This window comes from Eriocheir sinensis, unplaced genomic scaffold, assembly GCF_024679095.1.
Source record: "Eriocheir sinensis breed Jianghai 21 unplaced genomic scaffold, ASM2467909v1 Scaffold297, whole genome shotgun sequence".
Classification (NCBI taxonomy): Eukaryota; Metazoa; Arthropoda; class Malacostraca; order Decapoda; family Varunidae; genus Eriocheir; species Eriocheir sinensis.
In genome coordinates, this window is record NW_026111606.1 from 356,037 (window position 1) to 375,000 (window position 18,964).

The 18,964-nt window shown below is 46.7% G+C and overlaps 1 protein-coding gene across 2 annotated transcripts; it reads left to right on the forward strand.

Annotated features, from left to right (window-relative positions):
- The first annotated feature begins 590 nt into the window (after positions 1–590).
- On the forward strand, positions 591–17,664 carry LOC126991524 (uncharacterized). 2 transcript variants are annotated; one of them, XM_050850270.1, is made up of 3 exons: positions 591–958; positions 3,278–3,457; positions 14,346–17,664. In XM_050850270.1, the coding sequence occupies exons 1-3, from the start codon at positions 905–907 to the stop codon at positions 14,694–14,696; spliced, it is 585 nt and encodes a 194-aa protein (XP_050706227.1). In that variant the 5' UTR covers positions 591–904; the 3' UTR covers positions 14,697–17,664. The 2 variants fall into 2 exon arrangements, with proteins under 2 accessions (XP_050706227.1, XP_050706228.1); XM_050850271.1 differs by lacking the exon at positions 14,346–17,664 and adding an exon at positions 5,646–6,966 and having other exon boundaries at positions 739–958.
- The last annotated feature ends 1,300 nt before the right edge of the window (positions 17,665–18,964 follow it).

The window sequence follows — 18,964 nt, forward strand, 5'->3', positions numbered from 1 at the left end:
AATTTATTTAGGAATTTCATCAGACGGCATTAAGATATAAAAAAAAAACTTTTGGGTATCAGTACTAACGGCACCTGAGTTTTCGGTACTGGTACTACCGGTACTCAAATTAACGGTTCCTACCCATCCCTAGCTACTGCATGCCTTCCCCCCTCTCCCGGCCCCGCTGCACACGACTTTCTACTCTTCTACCCTATCTGGCCAAATCCCTTATGCAAGAGATAACCAGCATCTGCATTCTTTTATCCTTTCCACTTGTAAACTTTGGAACAGCTTTCCTTCGTTTGTATTTCCTGTTGCCAAAGACGCGGTAAGCAGATCAGCGGATAGTTTGGGCGAAATAGCCCTTGACACCTCAGCGAGACTCCTGACATTCCTCTCATACCTCCCCTTTTTTTTTATCGACATGATCTGCTTACTATACTGTAACAATAAGCGACACTAACAAAGCAGTGCGTTATCTTGCGGTGGGCGTGGCGATAACAACAAAAACAGGTAACACGCATCGAAACACGACCGTGGCTTAAAACCTGAAAACACAACCCTTAGAGCAAACAAAACACACAACTATACACAACCAGGCAAGGCTAGGTAAGGTTATACGACTGTTAGAATCACACGTTCATTCCTCCTAACAACTGAGGCCGACGTTTGTTGGCTGCTTTATTGGTTATATCTCCGCTGTTCGTGTGTTGGCAGCACTCGGAGGCGAGATAAGGGCCGCAGAGGTTGAACAGAGTGACAAGTAGGTCACTTTGGTGTCAACTCTCGCGGAATCAACATTACATTCTCTGAAGTGTTTAATACGGCTGTTACCTGTTCTATTCTCGCCCTGCGTAGAAACGTGGGAAGAACAGGAAAGGGACAAGGAAGCGACCGAAAGGGAAGGTCAAAAGGTTGAATCATGCAGTTGGATACCTTGAAAACGCCCTCCGGCTTTTTGAAACTATTGGAGATCGTGAGTATATTATTATTATTATTATTATTATTATTATTATTATTATTATTATTATTTTTATTATTATTATTATAGTCTATTTCATTTCATCTGTTCACCAACAAAGCGGGAATGTTGATGAACGTGGCACCTGCGTCTTTCTGGTTTGTGAATACGTGAAAAACAATTGTTGTGATTGATGTTCAAGCTAATGTTTATGTATACTAAAAACCTCAGTCCTTATAAATCCCAAACGTGCCGATTTTCATCGATAGTACAGCATACAAGCGCACGAAAAGACAAGCGTATATCAACCAGTATAGTCAGGTCATACTTGAACGATAATTTTCCTTTCAAATGCCTACAATTCCTCTCATTTCAGGTACACTAAAACTAAGACATCTGGCTCTGCAAGTGCAAATAAAGGGTTATTGTAATAATTTACAGCATGTAAATAACGATCAATATTCGAAATAGCATGAAATAGTAAAGATCAACTGTTGAATGTGATGCTGTAGACTTTTTCGAATATTACCCATGTTATTTACATGCAACAAGTTCTCAAAAATCCTTATGTGTAGGCACTTACAGAGCCAGGTGGAGTTTTATGTATAACTGCAATGAGATGAGTTATAGGTATTTGAAACACTCATCTCTTATATAATAAAGATCAGTTATTTGAAAGGCCGTAGATCGTCCGAGTATGATCTGACTGTGTGATACAATGAGTCTGTCGTGTGCTTGTGTGGTGTATTATCGATGCAAGTCGGTATGTTTGAGGTTTATATAAGAGGGCTTGAGGGTTCTTTGTGTGCACAGCCATTCAAATATATAACCGAGAATAAGAAAAGTTGATCTTCAAGCAATCACGAACTACCAATGCACAGGTGCCACATCCACGTTCACGAGTGGACGGATGGAATGAAACGGACTATAGTAGTAGTGGTATCATCATTATTACTAATAAAATTATTATTATTATTATTATTATTATTATTATTATTATTATTATTATTATTATCATATTATCATTAGCATATTTCTAGATCAGTTTGGTTCACTCCTAATTATCATTGTCCTTATCATCACATCCATTCACATAAGTCACTTAAAACAAAATTCACACACCCGCGCCACCAACGGAGCAAATCACGCTCTCTCTCTCTCTCTCTCTCTCTCTCTCTCTCTCCCGCAGGAGAGCAAGGCAGGAAATAAACGAATAAAAACAACAACAAATCCATCCATCACAGCCTGCTGGTCAGCGTCACCGTCTGCCCTCACTGCCCGCCGCCCACCTCTGGCCCAGCCTCAGGCCAGCATTGTCACCCCCTCCCCCCTCCCCCCGCCACCAGCCCCGAGCGGGAAATCTGTGTAATAAGATCGCTTTCCACATAAACAATACAACAATACTGTAACACTATAACAATATAACAAAAAATGTGCAGGTGTATGTCTGGGGAGCCGCGCGTGTAATTCCCCGCGGTCTGATCATTCCCTGCTGGGTGGACAGGGGGCACGGAAAAGTTTGGAAAGTTTCGTTTAGTCGGCGCAACATCTGTGGTCATATGTCGATGAGAGACAGAATGGGAAGCAATTATAGGAGAAGGGAACAGATCCCAGGAGACGGGACACAACCCCCGATTAATACCTGGTACCCATTCACTGCTGCGTGGACAAGGGCGTAGGGTATCGGAAAAGCCGCCCAAGTTTTTCCACTCCACCCGGTAATCGAACCCGGGCTCTCTCGGTCGTGAGCCGAGTGCGCTAACCACTGCACCACGAAGCCCCCTACATAGGGGGATCGAACCCGGGACCTCTCGGGAGGGGGGGGGGGGTTATTACGGCAAAGTCACATTACTAACGAAACAAGATAAAACTACAGGTGCAAAGATAACGTTCCTGCACAGGTGACGGAAGTAAAAGGTATAGATATTACGATCACGAAAAATCAATCTGTAGCCCCCGGCGGTGAATGGTTGGCGCCCACACGCTGGTGGCGGCTCAGCAAGCTCCTCGAGGGTTGGCAGAGAGCGCTGCCTCGCTCACCGCGGAGCCGCTGCGAGCTGCGGCGAAGCTTCGAACTGGTTGTGAAGCAATGGCACGAATGATAAGAGGCCAAGGCGTGTCGGTACTCACAACGCTCCCCTGCAGGAAGGCTTTGGCCCCCTTGCTTAGACTCGCTAGGAGACAGGTGTGTATACGGTTATTTGCGACCTCCCACCACCAAGCACACACACACACACACACACACACACACACACACACACACACACACACACACACACACACACACACACACCTCCCCACCCACTAACCCCCCCGCCTCACCTTCACCTCCAGGCCTTCACCATCATCATCATCAGCGTGACCGGGGGCGTAAAGGACTTCACCTTCATCTATGTAGGCGAGCAACGCGCCATCTTCTACGGCGGCGTGATGGTGATGGCGATGGTGGTGACGCCGCTGCTGCTGGTCACGTACCTGTTGGGCTACGCCACGGAGATGCACAAGATGCCGTTTGTGAGTGGGGGGAAGGAAGGGGTGATGGAGGGATGAATGGTGGTGTGAATGGAGTTGTTGAATGGTGCAGAGGTGGAGGGGGGTGCAGGGAGGGATGGGGAAATAAAGGTGCAAAGGTGATGGGTAGTGTAGGGGGATGATTATGTCGATGATGGGTTTAATGGGCGGTGAGTGAGGAGGGGAATGTATCAAGAGAGGGGAGGTGTGAGTAGGGGAGGGGAGGGAAGGGGAGGGAAGGGAAGGGGAGGGAAGGGAAGGGAAGGATAGAGGAAGTGAAGTGAAGTGAAGTGAAGGGAAGTGAAGGGAAGGGGAGGAGAGGGGAAGGGAAGGATAGGGGACAGACAGGCAAGGATACTGGAAAGGAAGGGAAGGGAAAGGAAAAGCAGGGGAGGGGAAGGGAAGGATGGGGGGAAGGGAAGGGGAAGGGAAGGGAGAGGAGGGGAAGGGTGTCTGAAGAGCGTAACTAGTGTTCAGTGTTGGTGTCCCTTTCAAGGATATAGATTCCCTTGAAGCAACAGAGAAGAATTAATGACTAAAATCTAAAATGACAAATGATCTACTCTGACGTAAGAATCTACCGTACAGAGAAAGAGCAAAAAATAACCCAACTTATACATTCCTTTCAAAGACGTAAACTGCGTGGGGATTAACTGATGATTCGCCAAAAAAAAAAAAAAAACTAAGGGGATTAACAAGGGCAATTTAGATGAAGTACTTGTATTAAAAAAAAAAAAAACTGATATAAGAACGCGCAGTAACGGATAAATGCCGGATATGTTTTCGTTGAGGAAGGAAGTAGGCAAGAACCGGCTCACAAACTGGGTGGCGGATGAGTGGAACAGAGCAATTATGTAGTTGAGGCAAACAATTGAAATCTATAAATGGAAGTTAGATGCATTTCTGGACGGGAAGGGAATTTGGTGACCACCCCATCTTCAGGAGCTGCTGTCTGACCTCCTGTAGACTTCTTATATCCTTGTGTAAGGGTATGGGGAAAGGAGTATTGGGGAGGAGTGTGGAAGGGGGAGTGGGTGAAGAAAGGGAGGAGGAGGGTGGTCCAGTCAGGGAGGGGGAAGGGACAGGGGGGGAGGATGGGGATTTTATTGTGATGGGGCCACTGAAATTATGTATGACTATTACTGTATGTTAGAGAGAGAGAGAGAGAGAGAGAGAGAGAGAGAGAGAGAGAGAGAGAGAGAGAGAGAGAGAGAGAGAGAGAGATTCATAACTTTTATCCACAAAATGAGCGTATCGTGTGAAAGAGCCTGATTATTGCCCCAGGTTAGTCTCATCGTAAATGGAGTTACATAAGTAATTTACAATATAGATATCAATTAAGAAAATACTTTTGTTATTACATGTCATTTATAATTATAGAGTACGATTAATGACCTTAATTATAGCAAACACACACACACACACACACACACACACACACACACACACACACACACACACACACACACACACCATGATGCATGAAATCAATCACAAGCTGCTCCGTGACCCCCAGCTGATCGATGTTGCCATAGAAATTAATTTTGTTGTAGCTATTAATTGCTATGATACACCACGTTTCTATTGTTCCGTACGCTAATCTCGATGCTTATCATAACAACGTCATTAAGAAATAAAAATGAATAATAGAAAATAGTAACCACTGATATTAAGACTCAAAGGACAGCATGCCGCCCTCCCTTCCTCCCCGGGTATGCTGCGGCGGCGTTCATAATTAAATGTCGTGAAGGGAATCTTATAAACCGTTGCGATAAAAACATTTCACTGTTGAACGTTTCTGACTTAGAATGACTTGATCTCTCATTATATAAAATGTGACGACCTGTAGCGGGAGATTTGCACTGGCCTCGCTCTCTTCCACAATCACAGCCAACTACCAGCGCGCGGGCTGTGTGACCGAGCATCGTGACGTCACGGTGTACCTGCATCCAAGCGCTCGGGCCTTCTATTAGAGGGCAGTGGGCCCGCTCCGGGAGTTCCCTGGCCATGGCGCTGCCTAAGCCTGTTTGTGTACTGACTGTCTGAGACGCAATTTCACATAATACGTAGATGACGTATGAGGGAGTGAGATGTATTGTGGGCGATGCGGCAGCGCTGTGAGGAGGTTCGCGCCCCACCCAAACTGACTTCATATTTGTTTTCGGACTAAAGTTTCCTCGTTCACCGCCAGGAGATGCTGATCAACGCCGTCCTCGCTGTCTTCATGGTGAGCGCCGGAGGTGTGATCATCCACACGGCCATCAAGCTGGGCGACATTGACCAAGATCTCCACGTGACCAATTTTAAGGCGGCGTCCAGCGGAGGGAAGGCCGCTGGGTCCCTTGCAATTATCAACGGTGTCATCTATGGCATGGATACCTTCTTCGCTAAACAGAGCATGGATTGAGGAGGAGGAGGAGAAGGACGGGGAGGAAAAGGAGGAGGAGGAGGAGGAGGGAGTTGATTTTTACGGATTTACCTTTTGTCCTTTTTTTCATGATTTTTTTTTATTCACTTAAGTGTTCATAGACTGACATGCTGTACGTCATTTCAATCTCTTTCGCTGTATTTTTCGTTATTTATTTCGTGGTCTCCTTCGATCTATTTTAACTCTGAAATCTGATCTGTTTGCTTTGTAAAATATCAGTTCTGTTTGACATGTAAATATTGAATAAAGGTTTGTCGTGCATGTAAAGCAGAGTGTGTGTGCTGGCGGGGAGGAAGGGAAGGGAATGGGTGAGGAATGAAGCTCAGGAGGGTTGTACCCGAGACAACACGGGCTGTGGGCGGCCAGGCAGCCAGGCGCGGGACCAAGTCAACCACGCGGCGAGGCTAAGGAAAGCAACGAGCAGGTGAGCAGCTAACACGACGAGATGGTGACAGGCAAGTAAGTGGAAGCAGATAAGTGGAGTAAGTGGTCTGATCGGGGCGCTCTTCTCTCAAGTCTCCTCCTCCTCGCCTCGCCTGGCCGCGCCGCGCCGCGCCGCGCCCCGCACTGGGACGCAACACTTGGCGGCACACGCGGCGCCTCACTAGTCGCCGGGCGTGGAGGGCACTAAGGGCCGCGGGAAGGGGGAGGCCGCGCGTCGCCAGCTGCATGGCGAGGACCTGCCTGTACAGGAACCCTCTCACGCCTCGCGGGCCACCCCGCGCGGTGAGGCGGCAGGCACAGGTGCTCGCGGCGGAGCAGCGCGAGGCAGCGCAGCGCCGACGCGCGGCAGCGGCGGCCCTGTAGCTGGGCGTGGCCTCGGTGCTCATCTCTGTCGCATTGGCCCTTGATCCTGTGCTAAGAGAAAAACAGTACCTCGGGACACGGGCCAGTGTGACATCCGGGTTACCACAGTTTAACTTCCCCAGGCTACCAATTTATCGAGTAGCCCGAAAAGGAGGATGAACAGCTGGGTGAATTGCAACCGACCATGATTCAAATCTGGGTCTGCAGATTCGTAGCTAAGCAAGCTAACCGCTGCAAATCAATTTCTTAACACACACACACACACACACACACACACAAACACACACACACAGCCCATCATCCTTCCTGCCTTCACCATTACGCTCATTTCGTTACACTTGTTTCCTCGTTCACCGCCAGGAGATGCTGTTCAACGCCGTCCTCGCTGTCTTCATGGTGAGCGCTGGAGTTGTGATCACCGACACGTCCTTCAAGCTGAGTGACCGTGACCAAGATATCGACATGTCTGTGTTTAGCAAGGCGGCTGACGCAGGGAAGACCGCTGGGTCCTTCGCTGTTATCAACGGTGTCATCTATGGCCTTGACACCTTCGTCGCTAAACAGATCATGGACAGAGAAACGGAGTGAGGCAAGAGTGAGAGCAGAAAAAATGAGATACGGTAAATATGAAAATGAGTAAAACAGGTAAATAAGAAATAAATAATAAGATAAGTTAATAAGTAAATGAGGAAAGGGCGTAAAAGTGAATGAGTGTGTGTTTGCATGTTCATACAACCAAAGAATAAAGTTTAATACATGTGATTTATATTTTATCACGTGTGAACGTTTTCTCAATTAACTTTCTAGCTCCGATCAGTGGGTGGAAAATGATATCATCTGTTCTGCTGAGCCTTCCTCGTCATTATATCCATCTGCTGCTGTTGTGATCTTCGCACAGAGAGAACGAGGTTTTGTGTATATATATATATATATATATATATATATATATATATATATATATATATATATATATATATATATATATATATATATATATATATATATAGATAGATAGATAGATAGATAGATAGATAGATAGATAGATAGATGTGTGTATATATATATATATATATATATATATATATATATATATATATATATATATATATATATATATATATATATATATATATATATATATATATATATATATATATATATATATATATATATATATATATATATATATATATATATATATATATATATATGGAGAGAGAGAGAGAGAGAGAGAGAGAGAGAGAGAGAGAGAGAGAGAGAGAGAGAGAGAGAGAGAGAGAGAGAGAGAGAGAGAGATATATATATATATATATATATATATATATATATATATATATATATATATATATATATATATATATATATATATATATATATGTGAGAGAGAGAGAGAGAGAGAGAGAGAGAGAGAGAGAGAGAGAGAGAGAGAGAGAGAGAGAGAGAGAGAGAGAGAGAGAGAGAGAGAGAGAGAGAGAGAGAGAGAGAGAGAGAGAGAGAGAGAGAGAGAGAGAGAGAGAGAGAGAGAGAGAGAGAGAGAGAGAGAGAGAGAGAGAGAGAGAGAGAGAGAGAGAGAGAGACTATATATTATCATTAGTAACTAAAAACTTGTTTAGGATGTTTGTATGTTTTAAGGTAAATCTTTTATTATGTTATTTGTTGTGCTTCCCGAATATCTGCATTTCTCACGTCCCTTCCCATTCCTTCCTTTCCTTTCTCATGTTCCTCTAGTCTTGCTGCGTAATACACGAGTTTCTCCATAAAAAAAAAAGATATCATGTGCTCATATGTACATATTTCCGACGAACGTTAATTTCCATTGATAAAATGATTTAGGAAATCCATCTCTCCTGCGTAGCGTCATAGGAACCTCTGTCCTGTAGGGCTAAAGTCAGATAACACACATCTGGGAACTATCTCGCTTCCTGCCACGATAGGTCAGAACACAGAAAGCGGAAGAGGGGGAGGAGGAGGAGAAAGAAGCTCTCAGAATAGTTGTTACACTGAGATTCATTTTTGCGTAATAATACAGGTAACAAGGTGTAATCAGGGCCGAATTTAATATTATTATTTGTGCTTCCCTAATTTATGCATATATATTACGATAGTCTTGTTTTGGAAAACAAAATATTTTATTCTCCAGCGGTCTCCTAAGCTCCGCCCACACGAGACGTCACGAGCTGGAACAGCGATGATTGGCTGTGGGAAGCCAGACACCACATATCCGTACAGACTTGGGAAATATGCGAACCGACTATAACAAAGCAGTGCGTTATCTTGCGGTGGGCGTGGCTATAACAAAAACAAAAGCAGGTAACACGCATCCAAATACGACCGTGGTTTAAAACATGAAAACACAACCCTTAGATCAAACAAAACCCACAAATATACACAACCGGGCTAGGCGAGACTACACGACTGTTAGAATCACACGTTCATTCCTCCTAACAACTGAGGCCGACGTTTGTTGGCTGCTTTATTGGTTATATCTCCGCTGTTCGTGTGTTGGCAGCACTCGGAGGCGAGATAAGGGCCGCGGAGGTTGAACAGAGTGGCAAGTAGGTCACTCTGGTGTCAACTCTCGCGGAATCAACATTACACTCTCTTAAGTGTTTAATACGGCTGTTATCTGTTCTATTCTCGCCCTGCGTAGGAACGTGGGAAGAACAGGAAAGGGACAAGGAAGCGACCGAAAGGGAAGGGCAAAAGGTTGAATCATGCAGTTGGATATCTTGAAAACGCCCTCCGGCTTTTTAAAATTATTGGAGATCGTGAGTATATTATTATTATTATTATTATTATTATTATTATTATTATTATTACTGTTATTATTATTATTATTATTATTATTGTTATTATTATTATTATTATTATTATAGTTATTTCATTTCATCTGTTCACCAACAAAGCGGGAATGTTGATGAATGTGGCACCTGCGTCTTTCTGGTTTGTGAATACGTGAAAAACAATTGTTGTGATTGATGTTCAAGCTAATGTTTATGTATACTAAAAACCTCAGTCCTTATAAATCCCAAACGTGCCGATTTTCATCGACAGTACAGCATGAAGCGAAACACGAAAAGTATATCAAACAGTATAGTCAGGTCATACTTGAACGATAATTTTCCTTTCAAATGCCTACAATTCATTTCATTTCAGGTACACTAAAACTAAGACAAGTGCAAATAAAGGGTTATTGTAATAATTTACAGCATGTAAATAACGATCAATATTCGAAATAGCATGAAATAGTAAAGATCAACTGTTGAATGTGATGCTGTAGACTTTTTCGAATATTACCCATGTTATTTACATGCAACAAGTTCTCAAAAATCCTTATGTAGGTACACTTACAGAGCCAGGTGGAGTTTTATGTATAACTGCAATGAGATGAGTTATAGGTATTTGAAACACTCATATCTCTTATATAATAAAGATCAGTTATTTGAAAGGCGTAGATCGTCCGAGTATGATCTGACTGTGTGATGCAATGAGTCTGTCGTGTGGTGTATTATCGATGCAAGTCGGTATGTTTGAGGTTTATATAAGAGGGCTTGAGGGTTCTGTGTGCATTGTCATTCATATATATAAAAAAATTAAGAAAAGGATCTTCAAGCAATCACGAACTACCAACACAGGTGCCACATCCACGTTCACGAGTGGATTGATGAATGAAATGACTATGACTATAGTAGTATCATCAATATTACTTAATAAAATTATATTATTATTATTATTATTATTATTATTATTATTATTAGTGGTGGTGGTGGTGGTGGTGGTTGAATGCCACAGTCATTAGCGAACAAAGTTGGGGCTCTCCAATTTATGGAGCCCTCCATGATTATGTGTCGGGAAAATAAACATGGGTTGAGGTATCCTAAGTAGCAGAAGTAGTAGAAGTAAAAATAATAATAGTGGTAGTGATAGTAGTGGTAGTGATAGTAGTAGTATTAGTATTAGTAGTAGTAACAATTGTAGTAGTAGTAACAATTGTAGTAGTAGTAATAGTAGTAGTAGTAGTAGTAGTAGTAGTAGTAGTAGTAGTAGTAGTAGTAGTAGGAACAATATAACACTATAACACTATAAGAAAAAATGTGCAGGTATATGTGTGTGAGGAGGAGGAGGGGGGAGCGTGCGTGTAATACCCCACGGTCTGATCACCCGGCACCCATTCCTCGCTGGGGGCACGGACCAAAGGAGACTGCCCACCCGTCTCCACTACGACAGGGAATCGAGCCTGGTACCTCTCGAGGGGGTGTTATTACGGCAACTACACATTACGAACGAAACAAGATAAAACTACAGGTGCAAAGATAATGTTCCTGCAGAGGTGACGGAAGTAAAATATATAGATATTACGATCACGAAAAATCAATCTGTAGCCTCCCCGGAGGTGAATGGTTGGCGCCCACACGCTGGTGGCGGCTCTGGGTTACCGTCTTTGAGGGGGGGGGGGCGGGATCTGGGTCTCGGGCTTGGAAGGGGGAGAGTTGAGGCGTAACTGATCAACTGATCCCGCGAAGTAACTAGCCAAAGCCAGGAAGCTCCTCCAGGGTTGGCAGAGAGCTGCCTCGTTCATCGCGGAGCCGCTGCGAAGCTTCGAACTGGTTGTGAAGCAATGACACGAATGGTAAGAGGACAAGGCGTGTCGGTACTCACAACGCTCCCCTGCAGGAAGGCTTTGGCCCCCTTCTGGATCTGGATCTGGATTCATGATGCGCAGGGCAGCCGTACAGGTGCATAACACGCATATTTGTTGGCTGTTGGGGGGACGGGGGAGCCGAGTGTGCAGGGGAGGGAAGTGAATCAAGTGTAATTGTTAGTGTTGGTGTGTTGTGGTGACAAGTGAGTGTGTATTTGTTTTCTGAATGAGTCTATTGTACCGCAGTCTAAAATCTGTTGAGGGAGGCTGTTCCAGTCACGTATGGTGCATGGAAAGTATGGGTGCTTGTATGCGTCAGTGTTAGTGTGATATGTTTGGTATTTATGGATGTGTGTGTTACGGGTACGTTGACTGTTTGCGTTGTGTAGGTATGTTTGTGGGTCAATGTCAATGTGGGTGTTTGTGATCTTGTACATCAGTTTAAGTCTGTGTGCTTGTCTGCGTATGTGAAGAGGGTCCATGTTTATCTGTTGTTTGATCCGTGTTGTGATGCCAGGCGTTCGAGTGTAATTGTTTGTAATGAACCTAGCCGCCTTGGTGTTGATTTGTTCTAACCTATCAATGTTTCTGTGTGTGTAAGGATCCCACACCGTGTAGCAGTATTCCAGTGTTGGTCTCACAAGTGTGTCATAAGCTGTGTGTTTAATGTCAGGTGTGAAGTTATGTAAATTCCTCCTCAGGAACCCATTGCTTAGACTCGCCAGAAGACAGATGTGTATACGATTATTAGCGACCTCCCACCACCAAGCGCGCGCACACACACACACACACACACACACACACACACACTAATCACCCCCGCCTCACCTTCACCTCCAGGCCCTCACCATCATCATCATCGGCGTGATCGGGGGTGTAGGTGACTCCTTTACCAATCCGCGCGCCATCTTCTGCGGCGGCGTGATGGTGACGGCGATGGTGGTGACGCCGCTGCTGCTGGTCATGTTCCTGCTGGGCCACGCCACGGAGCTGCACAAGATGCCCTTTGTGAGTGGGGGAAGGGAGGGGTGATGGAGGGGTGATGGGGTAGCAAAGGTGTTGAATGGTGCAGCGGGGGCGGGGGGGGCCGGGAGGGATGGGGAAACCGGGGGTGCAAAGGTGAGGGGTAGTGGAGGGGGATGATTATGGCGATGATGGGTTTAATGGGCGATGAGTGAGGAGGGGAATGTATCAAGAGAGGGGAGGTGTGAGTAGGGAGGGAGGGAAGGAAGGAAGGAAGGAAAGCAAGGATGGAAGGAAAGAAGGAAGGATAGGGGAAGGTAAGGGGAAGAGAAGGATAGGGGAAGGGAAGGGGAAGGGAAGGATAGGGGAAGGGAAGGGAGTAAGGGGTATGGGTAAAGGAGTATTGGGGAGGAGTGTGGAAGGGGGAGTGGGGAAAGTGAGTGAAGGAAGTGAGGAGGAGGGTGGTCCAGCAAGGAAGGGGGAAGGGACAAGGGGGTTGCATGGGGGATTTTATTGTGATGGGGACACTGTGAAATTACGTATGACTATTAGTGTATGTCAGAGAGAGAGAGAGAGAGAGAGAGAGAGAGAGAGAGAGAGAGAGAGAGAGAGAGAGAGAGAGAGAGATAACCACCTTGTTAAATACCATCCCCTAATTATGTCGTCAGCCTTATTGCACACACACGAAACACGACACAACAAACAGTAAGGTAAACACAAACACACTCGTCGACACCTGCAGCAATAAAAACACAGCACATGATCAAGAAAAACACCAACTTTTAACTTACCTTCGAGATACACACACCCTCCCTCTCACACCTCGTATTGAAGACTGAAGGAAGAAAAGTAGAAAACCCGAGGGAGCCGCAGCGGTGCCAGACGCCGCGCCGACATTATCGTACGCAACACCTTTATTCTGTGTTAGTTTCATAGAATATTCGCATATAGGTCATCATATTTCTTCCCCTCCTCCCCCACTATTTTCAAACGTTTGAGCCATGAACATTTACAGATTTAAAATATTTATAAAAAGTCATTAGACGGGGCAGCACTAGCTTGGCTCAACATGGATAAAAGGAAAGTTGAAATGGCGTAAAGGTAAGTCAGCCAGCCCAGGATGAGCGGCTGGGTGGGCTGCACGCCGACTGCCCGGGCCGGGATTTGCCCAGGGTCGCATTTTAAAACATTTCGTCGCCCAAGTTCACATATTTGACAAGGCTTTCGTAGGAGCTGTAGGCCTTTCCAGGGGTAGTTTTATGACCCTGGTGGTAGTTTGACCCTTCTTCTGTGCCATGAACCTTAAAAAACACGCATGAAAACCCGATTGATCCCCTCTTTGACCTTTAGAAATAGTTGTGAGAAGCGATGGTGTAGAACCCGAAGCAGCGTCGAATTCCGTCCCTTTGTCGAGAAGTGTCCCAAACTAAACTGCGCATGCGCGGGCTTCGCTATTTTTTTTCCATTTCATTCAGTGCACTGTACCTCTCTTTCGGCCACCTCTTTGGACTCTTTTTGTGAGCAGCGAGTAGCGGGCTTTTTTATTTTTTATTATTGTTTACTTTTTCTTGTGCCCTTGAGCTGCCTCCTTGGTTGTAAATAAAAAAAAAGAGCTAAGAATAAACTTAAATGGCGATAAGCAAATATGGCGGCAATACGTCATGGTAGTCTTCATGAAAAAATGTCACTTTCCAGGCTGCCCCGCAAATCAATAAGTGAGAACACACACACACACACACACACACACACACACACACACACACCATTTCACCATCCTTCCACCTTCACCACTACGCTCGTTACGCAATAGTCCGGCTAAGCTATGACGTCAGTTTGGGCGGGGCCCGCTCCGGGAGTTCCCTGGCCATGGCGCTGCCTAAGCCTGTTTGTGTACTGACTGTCTGAGACGCAATTTCACATAGTAGGTAGATGACGTATGAGGGAGTGAGATGTATTGTGGGCGATGCGGCAGCGCTGTGAGGAGGTTCGCGCCCCACCCAGACTGACTTCATATATTTGTGTCGGATTAAAGTTTCCTCGTTCACCGCCAGGAGATGCTGATCAACGCCGTCCTCGCTGTCTTCATGGTGAGCGCCGGAGGTGTGATCATCCACACGGCCATCAAGCCGGCCCACTCATACCAAGATCTCCTCGGATCGGTGGACAAGCTGGGCCCCCACCAAGATCTCCTCAAATCGGTGAACAAGCTGGGCTCCCATCTCCTCGAATCGGTGAACAAGCCGGGCCCCCACCAAGATCTCCTCAAATCGGTGAACAAGCTGGGCAGCTTTTACTATGATTCCATCAAAGGGAAGGCCGCTGGGTCATTTGCAATTATCAACAGTATCATCTATGGCGTTGATACCTTCTTCGCTAAACAGAGCATTGGTACTGTAGAATAGGTCAGAATTTCATTGGAATCGTTCATTTTGTGACAAAAGTGTGAAAATTGGTACACGGGTAGATATTTGCATGCTCTTTCATATAAGCGCAGGACACGTCATCGGAGCCCATTTACGGCCGCCATCTTGGAATTTCAAAATGGCAGACATTCAAAAACGAATTTGCAATATCTCAGCTCCTAGAACATAGCCATGGATCAGGCCCACGAGCAAATGAATGGCCACATCAAGGGTGATAGTGGTGTGATTGGAATTACAGATACTCCCTCTGCTCTGATAAGGTGGATAAGAGCTGGTCCAGATATTGCTAGAATAATTGACGAGTTTGAAAACTCATCTGGAATGTGTCACACAGAATCCACACACCATCATGATCAGGGCCCTCAGTGCAGTCAAAGTTTGCTGAACATGTGAAGGCAATGGTCGCTATGTTTCAGCAATTGGGTAACCCATTCACTGAAGACAGTAAGGATCTAATTGTGCTGGACACCAAGGAAGTCCAGGGAGAAGATGCATTAATGTCTCTCAAGACTGTTAAACGAGAAGGACAAGCACAGTACGAGAAGTATGTTAACCCGTCCGCTGCGATCGGTACGGATTTGTCCTTCACTGGTAGCCTGGTAACACATAGTCCCAGGTCTTTCTGCCTCTGTGGTGGATAGTGGAGTGTTTCCCATGTGGTATTGGTGTGCTGGATATCCCCTCCCAAGGCACAGGATTTTACATTTTTCTTCATTGAATTGTAGCAGCCACTTTTTGTTCCACTCCTGTACCTTGATGTCTTCTTGTACGAAATCCGCAGTCCAGGGGTTGACGAGAGGCTTGAACAACGGTTGGTACCAATTTCAGACATCATTCCCAAGAACAACGTGGCTCCCTTCCAGAAGACCTCCCCACCACAACAATCAAAGACTTTATATAAAATGAGGACCCTGAAGAGCAACTGTGAATTGTTTGCTAAAATGTACATATCTTGCCAGTCCAGAAATGGTAACATGGATGAATTTTTCAGACATGAAAATCAAGGTTCTCCACCATCTCTTTCAGACATGGGAAAACTTAGACTCTGCACAAAGTCAGCTCTCATTGAATGTTTTGACAAGTTGGCTACATCGTCTGAGTATGACCCACCAGAAGTAGATGCAAAAATTCTAGACGGTTCTGTCATCGTCAACATGTTGCCTCCCAAATCCTGTTCAACGTTTGGTGACTATGCGGAAGGAAAGTTGGAAAGTTTCGTTTAGTCGGCGCAACATCTGTGGTCATATGCCGGAGAGAGACAGAAGGGGAAGGAATTATAGGAGAAGGGAACAGATCCCAGGAGACGGGACACAACCCCCGATTAATACCTGGTACCCATTCACTGCTGGGTGGACAGGGGCGTAGGGTATCGGAAAAGCCGCCCAAATTTTTCCACTCCGCCCGGGAAGTGACTATGCGGAAGAGGTGTTTCTACATTATATACTCAGAAACTTGCAAAGCACAAAACGTCTAGATGTTGTCTGGGACCGGTGTATAGCCAACAGCCTGAAGAACTCAGCGAGACAGAGAAGGGGATCCGGCAACCGCATTATAGCCAACAGCTGTACACCCGTTCCAAAAAACTGGGAGAGTTTTCTCCGAGAGGATCAAAATAAGGATGAGCTCTATCACTACTTATCTGATTGTATTTCAAGTCTCCCCACTCCCGGAAAGGAACTATACAGCACACAAGACACTGGTGTTGTACTCTATCTTCACATCAGTGCAACATAGGACCTGATCTGGCTCCATGTGATCACGAAGAAGCCGATACAAGGCTCTTCTTATATGCTCTCCACTGTGCACAGAAAGGTTTTCACAAACTATTGATCAGATCAGAGGACACTGATGTTGTTGTCCTTGCAATAGCCACCTTCCATGCTCTCTCTCTTGAGGAACTGTGGATTGCTTTTGGAATAAAGAAGAACTACAGGATAATACCAGCCCATACCATTACAAACTGCCTTGGGCAAGAAAAGGCCAAAGCTCTATTCTTCTTTCATGCCTTCAGTGGCTGTGACACATCATCATCGTTCAGCAGTGTTGGCAAGAAAACAGCTTGGGACACCTGGACATCATTCCCAGAGGTAACAGAAACATTTATATGCCTATCTGACAGGCCAACATCAATCTCAGATGAGAATATCAAGCAGCTGCAAAGATTTGTCATACTTCTTTATGACAGAACAAGTGACTGCACAGAAGTGAATCAGGCAAGGAAGATTCAGTTTGCTCGAGGGAGGCAGCTCGATCGCATTCCTCCTAGAGATGCTGCCCTTATTGAGCACATTAAAAGAGCTGCTTACCAAGCTGGATATGTTTGGGGTCAGGCAACAGTAGCTTAACAGCAGCTACCCAGCCCACAGATCTGGGGATGGACAACTGACACCAGTGGTCAATGGATCCTTTTCTGGACAGCACTTCCAGAGGCAGCCAAGTCATGCAAGGAACTTGTCAAATGTGGGAGCAAGAGGTCCTGCAGGCCACCTTGCAAATGCTTCACTGCTTCCATTCCATGTACGGAACTTTGCAGTTGTGCTGGAACTTGCTATCACAGTGCTCTGTGTTTTAAATGCAAGATACAGTTGATTCAAGTTTCTATGTGTCCTGAGAGCTGACATATTGCTAAACATATTATTTTTTCCATGGCAGCCATTTTTAAATTTAAGATCGTGGCCGTAAAGGTGGTCAGATCACGCGAGTCTTGCTCTCCTCCGAAAGAGAATACAAAATTGTACCTGTTTACATTTTTTCACACTTTTGTCACATTATGAACGATTGTTTCCCTAATCTCCTGTACTACATGGAGTGAGCAGGAGGAGAAGGACGGAGCGGAAGAGGAGGAGGGAGTTGATTTTTACGGATTTACCTTTTGTCCTTTTTTTCAATAAGTTTTTTTTCATTCACTTAAGTGTTCATAGACTGACATGTTGTACGTCATTTCAATTTCTTTCGCTGTATTTTTCATTATTTATTTCGTGGTCTCCTTCGATCTATTTCAACTCTGAAATCTGATATGTTTGCTTTGTAAAATATCAGTTCTGTTTGACATGTAAATATTGAATAAAGGTTTGTCGTGCATGTAAAGGAGAGTGTGTGTGCTGGCGGGGAGGGAGGGAAGGGAATGGGTGAGGAATGAAGCTCAGGAGGGCTGTACCCGAGACAACACGGGCTGTGGGCGGCCAGGCAGCCAGGCGCGGGACCAAGTCAACCACGCGGCGAGGCTAAGGAAAGCAACGAGCAGGTGAGCAGCTAACACGACGAGATGGTGACAGGCAAGTAAGTGGAAGCAGATAAGTGGAGTAAGTGGTCTGATCGGGGCGCTCTTCTCTCAAGTCTCCTCCTCGCCTCGCGCGCCCCGCACTGGGACGCAACACTTGGCGGCACACGCGGCGCCTCACTGGTTGCCGGGCGTGGAGGGCACTGAGGGCCGCGGCAAGGGGGAGACCGCGCGTCGCCGTGGCCGCCGCCTGGCCCGGGCCGTGAGGGTGCAGGCCAGGGTGCTGATGACACTGCGCGGCCGGGAGGTGGAGCGCGCCGCCGCGGCCTGCTGCAGGGCGAGAACCTGCCTGTACAGGAACTCTCGGATGCCCCGCGGGGCCTGCGAGGCGCGGCGACACAGGTGCTCGCGGCCGTGCAGCGCCAGGCAGCGCAGCACCACCGCGCGGCAGCGGTGGCCCGTGCGGCGCGTGCCCGCCACGGCGGTGAGGGTGGCGACGAGGAATACGACCAGGGCCGCGACCACCAGCCAGGCGGCGGCGAAGGCTCGCTGGACGGACATCTGACTTTCTTCCTCCCGCAGCCGCCAGCCCGCGGCCACGCCCCCCGCGTGGGCCTTGAAGAACACGGCCGTGGCCGTCAGCACGCGGTGGCCCAATCGGTCGTGGGGCACGGCACACACGTACACACCCTCGGCCTCCAGGATGTCCGACGACACTATCCTGATGGCCTCCCTGCCCCGCGCCAACACGCGCCCCGCCAGGTCGTGCCAGTCACCCCGCACGCCCGCTGGGCACGTGGCGTGCGTGTAGCGGCCGGGCGTGACCCGCCGCTCTACGTACTGTGCTTCCTGGCTGCGCAGGGACAGCGCGGGCAGGGCGTATGTGGCGAGGTTCCCGGAGACACGCCGCGGGTCCCGCGGGAGGAAGGTCTTGGGGTTGACCCGCGCGTCGCGGTTCACGGTGAGCGGCCCCAGGCGGCCCTCGAAGGCCTGGTGGCTGCGCCGCGCCACCCGTGGCAGGTAATCT

Bases quoted from the DNA above. Each gene is read 5' to 3' on its own strand.
- LOC126991524 (XM_050850270.1), top strand. From the start codon at position 905: ATGCAGTTGGATACCTTGAAAACGCCCTCCGGCTTTTTGAAACTATTG. The intron at 959-3,277 runs GTGAGTATATTA...CTTCACCTCCAG, and splicing joins TTTTGAAACTATTGGAGATC to GCCTTCACCATCATCATCAT. The intron at 3,458-14,345 runs GTGAGTGGGGGG...GTTCACCGCCAG, and splicing joins AGATGCACAAGATGCCGTTT to GAGATGCTGATCAACGCCGT.